We start from the raw sequence: 12,528 nt of genomic DNA, 5'->3' as shown, positions 1-12,528 counted from the left end.
CCCCTCCTCCATGATGACATCACAGAGCTGGTGGATGTTAGAGACCTTGCGCTCCTCCACCTTCTGTTTGAGGATGTCCCACAGATGCTCAATAGGGTTAAGGTCTGGAGACATGCTTGGCCAGTCCATCACCTTTTCCCTCAGCTTCTTTAGCAAGGCAGTGGTGGTCTTGGAGGTGTGTTTGGGGTGGTTATCATGTTGGAATACTGCCCTGCGGCCCAGTCTCTGAAGGGAGGGGATCATGCTCTGCTTCAGTATATCACAGTACATGTTGGCATTCATGGTTCCCTCAATGAACTGTAGCTCCCCAGTGGCGGCAGCACTCATGCAGCCCCAGACCATGACACTCCCACCACCATGCTTGACTGTAGACAAGACACACTTGTCTTTGTCCTCCTCACCTGGTTGTCCCCACACACGCTTGTCACCATCTGAACCAAATAAGTTTATCTTGGTCTCATCAGACCATAGGACATGGTTCCAGTAATCCATGTCCTTAGTCTGCTTGTCTTCAGCAAACTGTTTGGGGGCTTTCTTGTGCATGATCTTTAGAAGAGGCTTCCTTCTGGGACGACAACCATGCAGACCAATTTGATGCAGTGTGCGGGGTATGGTCTGAGTACTGACAGGCTGACCCCCCACCACCCCTACAAGCTCTGCAGCAATTCTGGCAGCACTCATACGTCTATTTCCCAAAGACAACCTCTGGATATGACGCTGAGCACATGACCTCAACTTCTTTGGTGGACCAATGGGAGGCCTGTTCTGAGGGGAACCTGTCCTGTTATACCGCTGTATGATCTTGGCCCTCGTGCTGCAGCTCAGTTTCAGGGTCTTGGCAATCTTCTTATAGCCTAGGCCATCTTTATGTAGAGCAACAATTCTTTTTTTCAGATTCTCAGAGAGTTCTTTGCCATGAGGTGCCATGTTGAACTTCCAGTGACCAGTATGAGAGAGTGAGAGCGATAACACCAAATTTAACACACCTGCTCCCCATTCACACCTGAGACCTTGTAACACTAACGAGTCACATGACACCGGGGAGGGAAAATGGCTAATTGAGCCCAATTTGGACATTTTCACTTAGGGGTGTACTGACTTTTGTTGCCAGCGGTTTAGACATTAATGGCTGTGTGTTGTTATTTTGAGGGGACAGCAAATTTACACTGTTATACAAGCTGTACACTCACTACTTTACATTGTAGCAAAGTGTCATTTCTTCAGTGTTGTCACATGAAAAGATAGAAGAAAATATTTACAAAAATGTTAGAGGTGTACTCACTTTTGTGAGAGACTGTATATATACAGTAATAGCTGAAATGTACATGGCATGCATTCATTGATATGCTATATTTATTATATGTGATGATCAATTACAACAATAACATGATACGTAGCCCCTTGGATCGGTTGAACACAGTGTATCTGCCTACCCAGCCATCTAGTGACCGCTGTGTACGCAGAGATCACCTGGTTGATTGGCCACCCGATAACTATTTTATGTTATTATGTTTATAAATGGCTCTGGGTAAATAAATGGTCACCGATCTGCTGTTCAGAAACATACAGTGGTACATCTCTGTATTTGCGAACGATACTAAGCTAAGCAGGCCAATAACTTCTCCGCAGGATGTGGAAACCTTGCAAGAAGATCTGAACAAACGAATGGGATGGGCAACTACATGGCAAATGAGGTTCAATGTAGAAAAATGTAAAATAATGCATTTGGGTAGCAAAAATCTGAATGCAATCTATAGACTGGGGGGAGAACCTCTGGGGGAATCTAGGATGGAAAAGGATCTGGGGGTCCTAATAGATGATAGGCTCAGCAATGGCATGCAATGCCAAGCTGCTGCTAACAAGGCAATATAGGTTGGACTTGATGGACTTGTGTCTTTTTTCAACCTCACCTACTATGTAACATAAGTGGTTAAGGTGATATATTGTTCTGGCCATTTAGTGAATTATTTCTGTAGTCAAAGTGTACAAAGAACACACAGAATTGCTAACCCAGTGTACTGTGTACTTACCCGTCCTGAAGAAGATAGTACTTGCTGGAGCTTGGATCGGTCGGAGAGGCATAAATACTCGCCACTTTGAGATGGAAGGTGTTGGCATCCAGATCTGGTATGACCACTGCAATGTAGATAGTATCCCCTACATACAGGGTGTCGGAATCTGAGAGCTGGGTAATAAACTGGTTATCTTTATAGGCCGTCATGTGGACCGTATAACTTCCATCTGCTGTAAGGCCATTTTTTGCTGCGGGCCTGGAAAATAAACACACAACAGAAGGTCACCTACCTAGAAACCCTTGTAGGTATGTGGTCATGCATCTATGTTATTATACAGAGTGTACACAGAACTGAGATATTTGCACTGAGGATAAAGAACAAGCAAATCTATTAGATCTCTTCTTCAGCTCTGTGTATACTGGTGGAGGAGGCGAAGCTGATATACAAAATGAGGATTTCCAGTGCACCACAAAGGTTTCAAAATGCATAGCATGAATCTATCCATGGCCACTGTGGCCTTTGTGACGTTATTCACTTGAATGGGTCCTGTTCAACGCAGGTATAATTTCTGCCATGGCTGCAAAACATAGTATCATGGGAGTTGCATTTTAGCAAAAAAATATGATTTGATATTTTCGGAGGGGGGGGGGGGGGGTTCTTGTCAGGCTGTAGGGGGCCCCGTGATTTCTATCAGCAGCCCTGGCTGCAGCACTAAAGCATAAGGAAGGGAGTAGACAAGGGTTAAAAAAACTCTTCTATCGCAGGGACATTTCCTCTCAATTTGACAGGGTCACTTGGAAACACTTGGCCCAGATGGCCTACACCCATGTGTCCTCAGAGAGCTGAGCTCAGTTATATCTAAGGTTTTGTTTTTAGTTTATTAAGACCCGACATAAGGCCAATATTGTGTCTATATTTAAAGAGGAACTGCAGTCTGCTTACATAATTTGTTATAAAAACATCTTTACCATTCTGAAGCTTCCCTCCAACCACTTTGCATATTTCTTTACATATACCGTGATTCTGTACTTGCCAAATTTTCTGCAGAAATCTCCATCCACTGAGTCTGGCTGCAACCATTTTAACTGTGGGCAGCTAAAGCTGCTGCCTGTTCACTTCCTGGATTTACACAGACACACCTCCAGCTCTGCAGCTCTCATTGGCCCTCTTATGACTCATCCCTCCTCCCTTCCTGGCAAACTCTCACCAGAGTGAGAGTGAGAGAGCTGTACATGATGTAGTAGGCCTAGGCTAATGACCAGACAAGAAACAGGAAGTGGGCTGTATAAGGAATTTACAGGCAGAAAAAAAATGTTTTACTATCCAAAGTTAAACCAACAACAAGAGCAGAAAATTTAATAGATGGAAAGATGAAAAAATGACTGAAGGTCCACTTTAAGAAGGGATTATGGTCTTCAACCAGTAAGTACTTTCCTTTCATTTGCATTTCTCCTGTAGGGAAGTTGCTTAAAGTATTGCTAAAGGATACAAGGCTAAGTAATGGGATCCAGTATCATAAGGCCTGCTTCACACTGATGTGATTTCAGATGCACCATGCACTAAATCGCATGACAATGGAAATAACATTGCTTGCAATGGTGCGCATACTTTGGTGCGATTTGGCCCCACAGAATATGCAAACACACATTCAAAATGGAACCATCAGCGTTGCACTATATAATCGCACCACAAATAGAGTCAAAATCACATTACAGTAGTGTAAACCAAACCTAAAAGAAAGCCAGCGTGGATCTTTGAAAGACCAAAGTTACAGGATGTAATAATAATTACCCAAGTGTCACATTAGGACTGGCGTTCAAATTTAGTGGCTCACTGCAGGAAATATCCATGACAAAATCATCTCGTATTTGGTCTGAGAACTTCTTGGCAAAAATATACAGGTGATTTGTGTATGTGACATGGGATGAGTTCGTCTGTAGAGAGAAAAAGCGCAGAAGTCATTAATCAGGGTTAGTAAACTTACCGCCATACAGTAAACTGCACATCAGTGGAGGCCCGCCCATTAGCGGCGCCCGGGCTCTGCCCCCTCTCTCCACGCCACCCCTCTATATGAATAATGGATAGATTCATGCTATGAATTTAAGAATGCTATGAATTTATTAATTATAAAAAAATATTCTTAAACTTTATCACTGATGTAGCACCCTAAAGTTTAGGCAGGGCTGCTATCAAATTTAGTTGCCAGTCGAAAGTTGCCTTGGCCAATTGTCAGGAGATCAATTGATCTCCTAATTATGGAATTGCTGCAATTCTATCTTCTGTCACTAGGTGGCGCTGTAGCTGGTGACATTGGATAAGACAAGGGCATACCAAGGACAGATTATCCACTTCAGCCCCGGACCATTTGGCTGGTCAAAGACCAGAGCACTTTTTGCAATTCGGCACTGCGTCGCTTTAACCGACAATTGCGCGGTCGTGCGACGTGGCTCTCAAACAAAAGTGATATCCTTTTTTCCCCCACAAATAGAGCTTTCTTTTGGTGGTATTTGATCACCTCTGCGGTTTTTATTTTTTGCGCTATAAACAAAAAAATAGCAACAATTTTTAAAAAAGCGCATTATTTTTTACTTTTTGCTATAATAAATCTCCCCAAAAAATATATAAAAAAAAAAACATTTTTTTCCTCAGTTTAGGCCGATATGTATTCTACAAATTTCTGGTAAAAAAAAATCGCAATAAGCGTTTATTTATTGGTTTGCGCAAAAGTCTACAAAATAGGGGATATTTGTATGGCATTTTTATTAATATTTTATTTTTTTACTAGTAATGGCAGCGATCAGCGATTTTTATCGTGACTGCGACATTATGGCGGACACATCGGACACTTTGGCACTATTTTGGGACCGTTCACATTTATACAACGATCAGTGCGATTAAAAATGCCTTGATTACTGTGTAAATGTGACTGGCAGTGAATGGGGTTAACCACTAGGTGGCGCTGTAAGGGTTAAGTGTGTCCTAGGGAGTGATTCTAACTCTGGGGGGAGGGGCTATGTGTGACATGACACTGATCACCACTCCCGGTTACAGGGAGCTGTGATCAGTGTCAGTGTCACTAGGCAGAACGGGGAAATGCTTGTTTACATCAGCATTTCCCCGTGCTACCTCTCCGTGAGACGATCGCGGGTATCCATTGAGTCTGCGGGACCCGCAATCACACTCACAGAGCTTGCGGCGGGCGAGTGCGCTGCCGGCGGCGTGCACGCAATGGCACGGCGGCAAATTTAAAGGGACGTACCTGTGCGCCCATTTGCCTGTCCATGCCATTGTGTCGACGTATATGTACATGCGGCGGTCGGTAAGCGGTTATGAACGACAGGGATGTCACAGCTATATGGCAGGGGTTTCTTTTAAGTTCCTTAGCCTGCTGGGAGAGCCTATTTATTTGGGTGGAGTCAGGTGATCGGGGTTCTGTGCCACCCGGACAGCTGTCTGGGTGGACGTGTGTTGTGCTGCCCCGGGCTGCTAGGCCGTAAGCCTGAGGACTATCCTGGGGACATCTGGCTGCTAGGCTGTCTGAGGGCCTATCTAGAAGCAGGAGAGCAACATAGGGTTGGGACTGCTGGCTTGTTGTCCAACCAGAAGTAACGGTCCCGCCGGCCGGGGAACCTGTGGTGGTCGGAGGTAGAGGGGAAACTGTCGCCACTAAGGGACCATCCACCTTGTTACCGGAGACCACTGTGAGTAAGCTGAGGCCAGTACCAGAGCAGACTTCTCGCCAACCGGGGACGGAGAAGAAATGGGAAAACTTCAGCAAGTGCCAAGTCAGGGACCCAGCGGGACAGCAGAGGTGACGCTTGAGTGGGTGCCAAGCCAGGGACCTAGCGTGCCAGCGGGGGTGAAGTTTGAAGAGTATCTGTGAGTGCCAAGCCAGGGACCCAGCAGGGAAGTGGGGGTGACGCTTGAGGAAGATACTGAGTGCTAAAAGTGGAAGAGCTCAGGGGATCCAGTGGCTATTGGATCTGAAGTCTAGTGAGAGAGACTGGGAGTTTGCTGCTCGAAGATCCGCAGTGAGTGACTGTGGGGTAAGGAGAACTGTTTGTGTTGCCAATAGTTGAATACAACTACCATTAGAAACAGCTACAAGATTGTTGACATAGGAGACAGCGGTCCTACCTATACAGAAGTGGTGTCCAGCTGGAGGCCTTCACCTGTATAGCTGTCTGCCTATAGAAGTCTCGGAGTCTGCCAATTCTTTTGTATCTACCTAAGGGTACCCTGGCCCCAACCCTCTCTCCCACAGTTCTGTTCAAGAGACAATAAATCTCTGTGCATTCAAAAAGTGTCTGGCGCCCATCAATCTACCTTGCATTACACCCACCATGCCTTGTAACCCACTCTACACAGAAGGATGTCAGCTATTCCATAACTCTCGAGGTCACTATTAGGCCTCAAGGGACCCGGGACTTTGCCACACTACTTTAATGGTAGCAAAAGGTAAAAAAAAAAACTATGTAGAGCAGTGGTTCTCACCCCTCTAGTGCCGTGACCCCTTGATAAAATTTCCCAAGTTGTGGGGACCCCTAACAGTTAAATTATTTTAGTAATGTGGGTTGTCAGCACCCAAGGCAAGGCAAGTAATTTGCACCCCTAACTCATGGACATTTAGAGCTCCCTGAGTCCCTTCCACTCATACAGTATTAAAGCCCCTCATGGTAGATTTTAGGAAATACCACTTTCTATGTTCTCCTTTCTTTCCCTTTTATCTCTCTATCCTAATTTCTTGTTTTATTCCCCTCATCCCTCTCTCTAGCCATCTTTCTTGTTCTTTCTCTTATTCTTTGTCTCCCTTTTTCTTTGTTCCTCCCCCTCTTCCTCTCCCTTCCATGTCTTCTCTATTTTTATTCCTTCTCTTTGGTGGGGGGTAGGGGGAATGGGTGAGTGGCAGAATGGGATGAGTGGCAGTGCTGGCGGGGAGTTGGGATAAGTGGCAATGGGGGGGGAGTTCTGATCAGCCAACTTAGGTGCTCTTGATCAAGGTCATCTGCTGATCAGAGAACTGTAGTGGGGACTTTTAATGGCAACTCTAATCACAGGTAGTGTTACTCACTGTGTCTCCGACTTTGTGGTGTCTCGTAGCGGTGACACCTATGCCGAAATCAGGAGATCGGGTCTCCTCTAGCCCCTCCCACTTCACATTCCTCACCAGTCAGCTGACCTCTAGTCTCTGCCCCCCAACCATGCCATGAACTGAATGGGTGGCTGCGAAGAGGCTGAGTGGGCTGCCGCGGGCTCCAGGGACAGCCCTGCTGGGTGGCCACAGGCTCCAGGGACAGCCCTGCTGGGTGGCCACAGGCTCCAGGGACAGCCCTGCTGGGTGGCCACAGGCTCCAGGGACAGCCCTGCTGGGCGGCCATAGGCTCCAGGGACAGCCCTGCTGGGCGGCCACAGGCTCCAGGGACAGCCCAGGACTTGGTGACCCCTGGCAAATCATCATTCAACCCCCCAGGTGAGAACCACTTATGTAGAGGATAAAACACTCTTCTGAGGACAAAGACAACAATAAAAACTTGACAAAGGTGCTAAGCCTTCTCTATTCCATTCAAAACCTAACATAGAACATTTTTGTCTATACATACTCTAATGTATCTGTTAATACTTCTCTTGTATAACAAACAGTCAGACCGTGTCAGGAGAACCTACCACAGCTTCAGTGTTACAGTCGAAGGTTATCAATGGACGATGAAGGGTCATCTCCGATGTTCCATCCACAATCTCCCTTACTGCGAAACACTCGGAGTTGGTGCTGTTCAGCCTTATATCAGACGTATTATAACCGTTTGCTTCCAACCAACATTTTGACACTTGTATATTGAACTTTGCTCCAGTACAAGTAAGATTTGGAGATGGAAGGCTTCCTGAAAAAAGAGTAAAATCCTTCAGCATTTCTGGGATGAGAAGGTGACGATGACGTGATTGATGTACATTATACACTATAGGGGTTTTCTATATATACCCAGTTTAGGGTGGCAAGAGTGACCAGGGACTGGGGAGAAAGCTGCCATAGAGTCAGAGTTAAATCCCAATAAAACTTCCAGTTTACATACAGTACATTGATTGTTGATGATCAGTGTAGTTCCCCCTTACATTGATGGTCAGTGTAGTGCCCCCTTACATTGATGGTCAGTGTAGCGCCCCTTACATTGATGATCAGTGTAGTGCCCCCTTACATTGATGATCAGTGTAGTGCCCCCTTACATTGATGATCAGTGTAGTGCCCCCTTACATTGGTGATCAGTGTAGTGCCCCCTTACATTGATGATCAGTGTAGTGCCCCCTTACATTGATGATCAGTGTAGTGCCCCCTTACATTGATGATCAGTGTAGTGCCCCCTTACATTGATGATCAGTGTAGTGCCCCCTTACATTGATGATCAGTGTAGTGCCCCCTTACATTAGTGATCAATGTAGTGCCCCCTTACATTGATGGTCAGTGTAGTGCCCCCTTACATTGATGATCAGTGTAGTGCCCCCTTACATTGATGATCAGTGTAGTGCCCCCTTACATTGGTGATCAGTGTAGTGCCCCCTTACATTGATGATCAGTGTAGTGCCCCCTTACATTGATGATCAGTGTAGTGCCCCCTTACATTGGTGATCAGTGTAGTGCCCCCTTACATTGATGATCAGTGTAGTGCCCCTTTACATTGATGATCAGTGTAGTGCCCCCTTACATTGATGATCAGTGTAGTACCCCCTTACATTGATGATCAGTGTAGTGCCCCCTTACATTGATGATCAGTGTAGTGCCCCTTTACATTGATGATCAGTGTAGGGCCCCTTACATTGATGATCAGTGTAGTGCCCCCTTACATTGATGATCAGTGTAGTGCCCCTTACATTGATGATCAGTGTAGTGCCCCCTTACATTGGTGGTCAGTGTAGTGCCCCCTTACATTGGTGGTCAGTGTAGTGCCCCCTTACATTGATGGTCAGTGTAGTGCCCCCTTACATTGGTGGTCAGTGTAGTGCCCCCTTTACATTGGTGGTCAGTGTAGTGCCCCCTTACATTGATGATCAGTGTAGTGCCCCCTTGCATTGATGATCAGTGTAGTGCCCCCTTACATTGATGATCAGTGTAGTGTCTCCTTACATTAATGGTCAGTGTAGTGCCCCCTTACATTGATGATCAGTGTAGTGTCTCCTTACATTAATGATCAGTGTAGTGCCCCTTACATTGATGATCAGTGTAGTGCCCCCTTACATTGATGGTCAGTGTAGTGCCCCCTTACATTGGTGGTCAGTGTAGTGCCCCCTTTACATTGGTGGTCAGTGTAGTGCCCCCTTTACATTGGTGGTCAGTGTAGTGCCCCCTTACATTGATGATCAGTGTAGTGTCTCCTTACATTAATGATCAGTGTAGTGCCCCTTACATTGATGATCAGTGTAGTGTCCCCTTACATTGGTGATCAGTGTAGTGCCCCCTTACATTGATGATCAGTGTAGTGCCCCCTTACATTGATGATCAGTGTAGTGCCCCCCTTACATTGATGGTCAGTGTAGTGCCCCCTTACATTGATGATCAGTGTAGTGCCCCCCTTACATTGATGATCAGTGTAGTGCCCCTTACATTGGTGATCAGTGTAGTGCCCCCTTACATTGGTGGTCAGTGTAGTGCCCCCTTACATTGGTGGTCAGTGTAGTGCCCCCCTTACATTGATGGTCAGTGTAGTGCCCCCTTACATTGATGATCAGTGTAGTGCCCCCTTACATTGATGATCAGTGTAGTGTCCCCTTACATTGATGGTCAGTGTAGTGCCCCCCTTACATTGATGATCAGTGTAGTGCCCCCTTACATTGGTGGTCAGTGTAGTGCCCCCTTACATTGGTGGTCAGTGTAGTAGTGTCTTCTTACATTGGTGGTCAGTGGGAGAAGGAAGCCCTTACATTGATGGTCAGTGGACAGAATATTCCCTTTACAGAGAGCTGGAAAAAAAAATCATTGAAGTTAGTAGAGAGTTAGTGAGAGTCAGAAGGAACCAGTGGCAGCCCATCTATTAGGGGTGCCCAGGCTCGGCCCCCTCTCTCCTCACCACCCTCTTTATACAGTGGATAGATTTGTGCATAGCACAGCCGCCATGGCGGCCCCCCATTCATGTGTCCGACTCCTTTTAGGGCAATGGGCGCGTGAATTACAGGGGCAGGGTTTTTTTTTTTAAAGCACCCGATTAGAGCCAGAGGCTCTAATAGGCTTCAAAATAGGGTGGGATCGGGTCGCAGAGGATGCATCCGGAGCCCACCCAGGTGTGTTGCAACAGCGAATGAATATTTGATGTTGCAACATTGATCCTCCTTCCCAGCCAATCGTGAAGCGGGTATGAAACCCGTTTCTCACTTGACCGAAACGTCAGGCGATCCTATTGGACGCCTAGCGCCGGGAGGAGCAGGGAGGAGACGCACAGCGGAAGCTGCTCCAGGAAAGGACACCGGAGCAGCTTTCCCTGAGCCCGCCACTGTTGCTCTCAACATTCGCATCCAGTGTAAGGGCAGCGAATGGTGTGTGTGGGGGGGGGGTAATGTGCCGTGCTGTGGGGGAGGGGTTAGGTGGCAGTTGTGGTTGTTTGCCGCCCAAAAAATAACACCAGCTTCCACTGGGAGGAACCCTGGCATTCTACAGGGCCCGGGTGGAGAAAGGCTGGTATAGGAAGCACACAGAGGTGCTTTAGAAGAGTTCACCTATACAGACCCCCCTAAGCCACAAACGTTAAACAATGATTGTTTCTTTGGAAGAAGATAAGCCAACATCAATGGGGTCTTTCTACGGCTTCCACTCCCACCTCCATATTACTTACAGCAATCCAAGTGTACATGTTTATGTGGCAGTCAGCCTGCAGACGGTCAGATTATACCTCTGCTATCCACCAATCAAATGTGGGGCGAGCCTGGGGGGCTCATTCACACCGGGGCGCTCCATTGTGATCCATTTAACCTCTGGGAGTGAATGGGCCGTTACACTTTGATACTATGTACTATGTATGATACATGAACTTCATATGGTTTATGGGAACATGCAACATTTGATTTTAAAAGGTACAAACCCCATTCTGACCATTGTATTATAGAATACTATACCTGTATTGCTATAGAGACTGTTATTGCACTGGCAGGTAGTATCCGAGGCACAAAGCTCATCATCAGCACATGTTCCACACGATATAGACGCAGCCACTGGAGAGACAGAGAAAGACATTCAAGTACCACTAAAGGCTCCTGCGTAGCGGTCTAAACAGATCTCACATCCAGTTACTATGTAATACGAGATCCTTTTCACTATAAAGAAAACTTCCTTCACCTTCCCTGAGCCAAATCCTCCATCATTTGTGTCTCACACGCTCCCCCTCCCAGGCATTGCAGCTCACAGTAGGAGGGGCTCATTACCAAAAGGCAGTGCTGCCAATCCAGAAAGCAGGAGGCAGGGCTGGGTGTGGTGAAATATGGGTCTATATACAGTGTTACATTTTTGTTCTCGTGTTTAGATACACTTTAATTAGAGAACAGATCTCCCTCGTTCTTTCTCTGTCCCTGACGGTGCCCCTCCAATTTCTGGGGAACGATCGCTGTCTCTGTATTCCAGATGTGATATTATAAGATAAAAGGAGACAAACTTCACTCACCCGCCATGACAGCGCACAGTACAGAGAGCAGAAGTGTTGTCTTCATGGTGATCAGGGAACCTAGAAAATACATCCTATATGAGTAACCCATAAAATATAACTCAAAAAATAAAATAAAACTTCTATATACTGTATGTTCCAATATTCATTATTTCTATATACTATGTAACACACACACCCATTAAAAAAAAATTATATATATATATAGTGGGGCAAAAAAGTATTTAGTCACCACCAATTGTACAAGTTCTCCCACTTAAAAAGATGAGAGAGGCCTGTAATTGTCATCATAGGTATACTTCAACTATGAGATACTAAATGTGGAAACAAATCCTGACAATCACATTGTCTGATTTTTGAAAGAATTTATTTGCAAATTATGGTGGAAAATAAGTATTTGGTGAATATCAAAAGTTCATCTCAATACTTTGTTATATATCCTTTGTTGGCAATGACAGAGGTCAAACGTTTTCGTAAGTCTTCACAAGGTTGTCACACACCGTTTCTGGTATGTTGGCCCATTCCTCCATGCAGATCTCCTCTAGAGCAGTGATGTTTTGGGGCTGTCGCTGGGCAACACGGACTTTCAACTCCCTCCAAAGGTTTTCTATGGGGTTGAGATCTGGAGACTGGCTAGGCCACTCCAGGACCTTGAAATGCTTCCTACGAAGCCACTCCTTCGTTGCCCAGGCGGTGTGTTTGGGATCATTGTCATGCTGAAAGACCCAGCCATGTTTCATCTTCAATTCCCTTGCTGATGGGAGGAGGTTTGCACTCAAAATCTCACAATACATGGCCCCATTCATTCTTTCATGTACACGGATCAGTCGTCCTGTTCCCTTTGCAGAGAAACAGCCCCAAAGCATGCTATTTCCACC

General features: G+C 46.0%; 1 protein-coding gene across 1 annotated transcript in view; it reads right to left on the bottom strand.

Annotated features, from left to right (window-relative positions):
• The window catches only part of LOC141109921 (uromodulin-like), a 29,435-nt gene extending 17,739 nt beyond the window's left edge, over positions 1 to 11,696 (bottom strand). Inside the window, exons 1-5 of the mRNA XM_073601174.1 lie at positions 11,651 to 11,696; positions 11,109 to 11,204; positions 7,680 to 7,894; positions 3,807 to 3,949; positions 2,031 to 2,270 (exon numbers count right to left, since the gene is read on the bottom strand). Coding sequence (XP_073457275.1) covers positions 2,031 to 2,270; positions 3,807 to 3,949; positions 7,680 to 7,894; positions 11,109 to 11,204; positions 11,651 to 11,696 — 740 coding nt within the window. The remainder of the gene's footprint in view (positions 1 to 2,030; positions 2,271 to 3,806; positions 3,950 to 7,679; positions 7,895 to 11,108; positions 11,205 to 11,650) is intronic.
• Positions 11,697 to 12,528: the final 832 nt, after the last annotated feature.

Source organism: Aquarana catesbeiana, linkage group LG10 (assembly GCF_042186555.1).
Source record: "Aquarana catesbeiana isolate 2022-GZ linkage group LG10, ASM4218655v1, whole genome shotgun sequence".
In the NCBI taxonomy this organism is placed as follows: Eukaryota; Metazoa; Chordata; class Amphibia; order Anura; family Ranidae; genus Aquarana; species Aquarana catesbeiana.
This window is presented reverse-complemented; position numbering and strand designations above follow the sequence as displayed.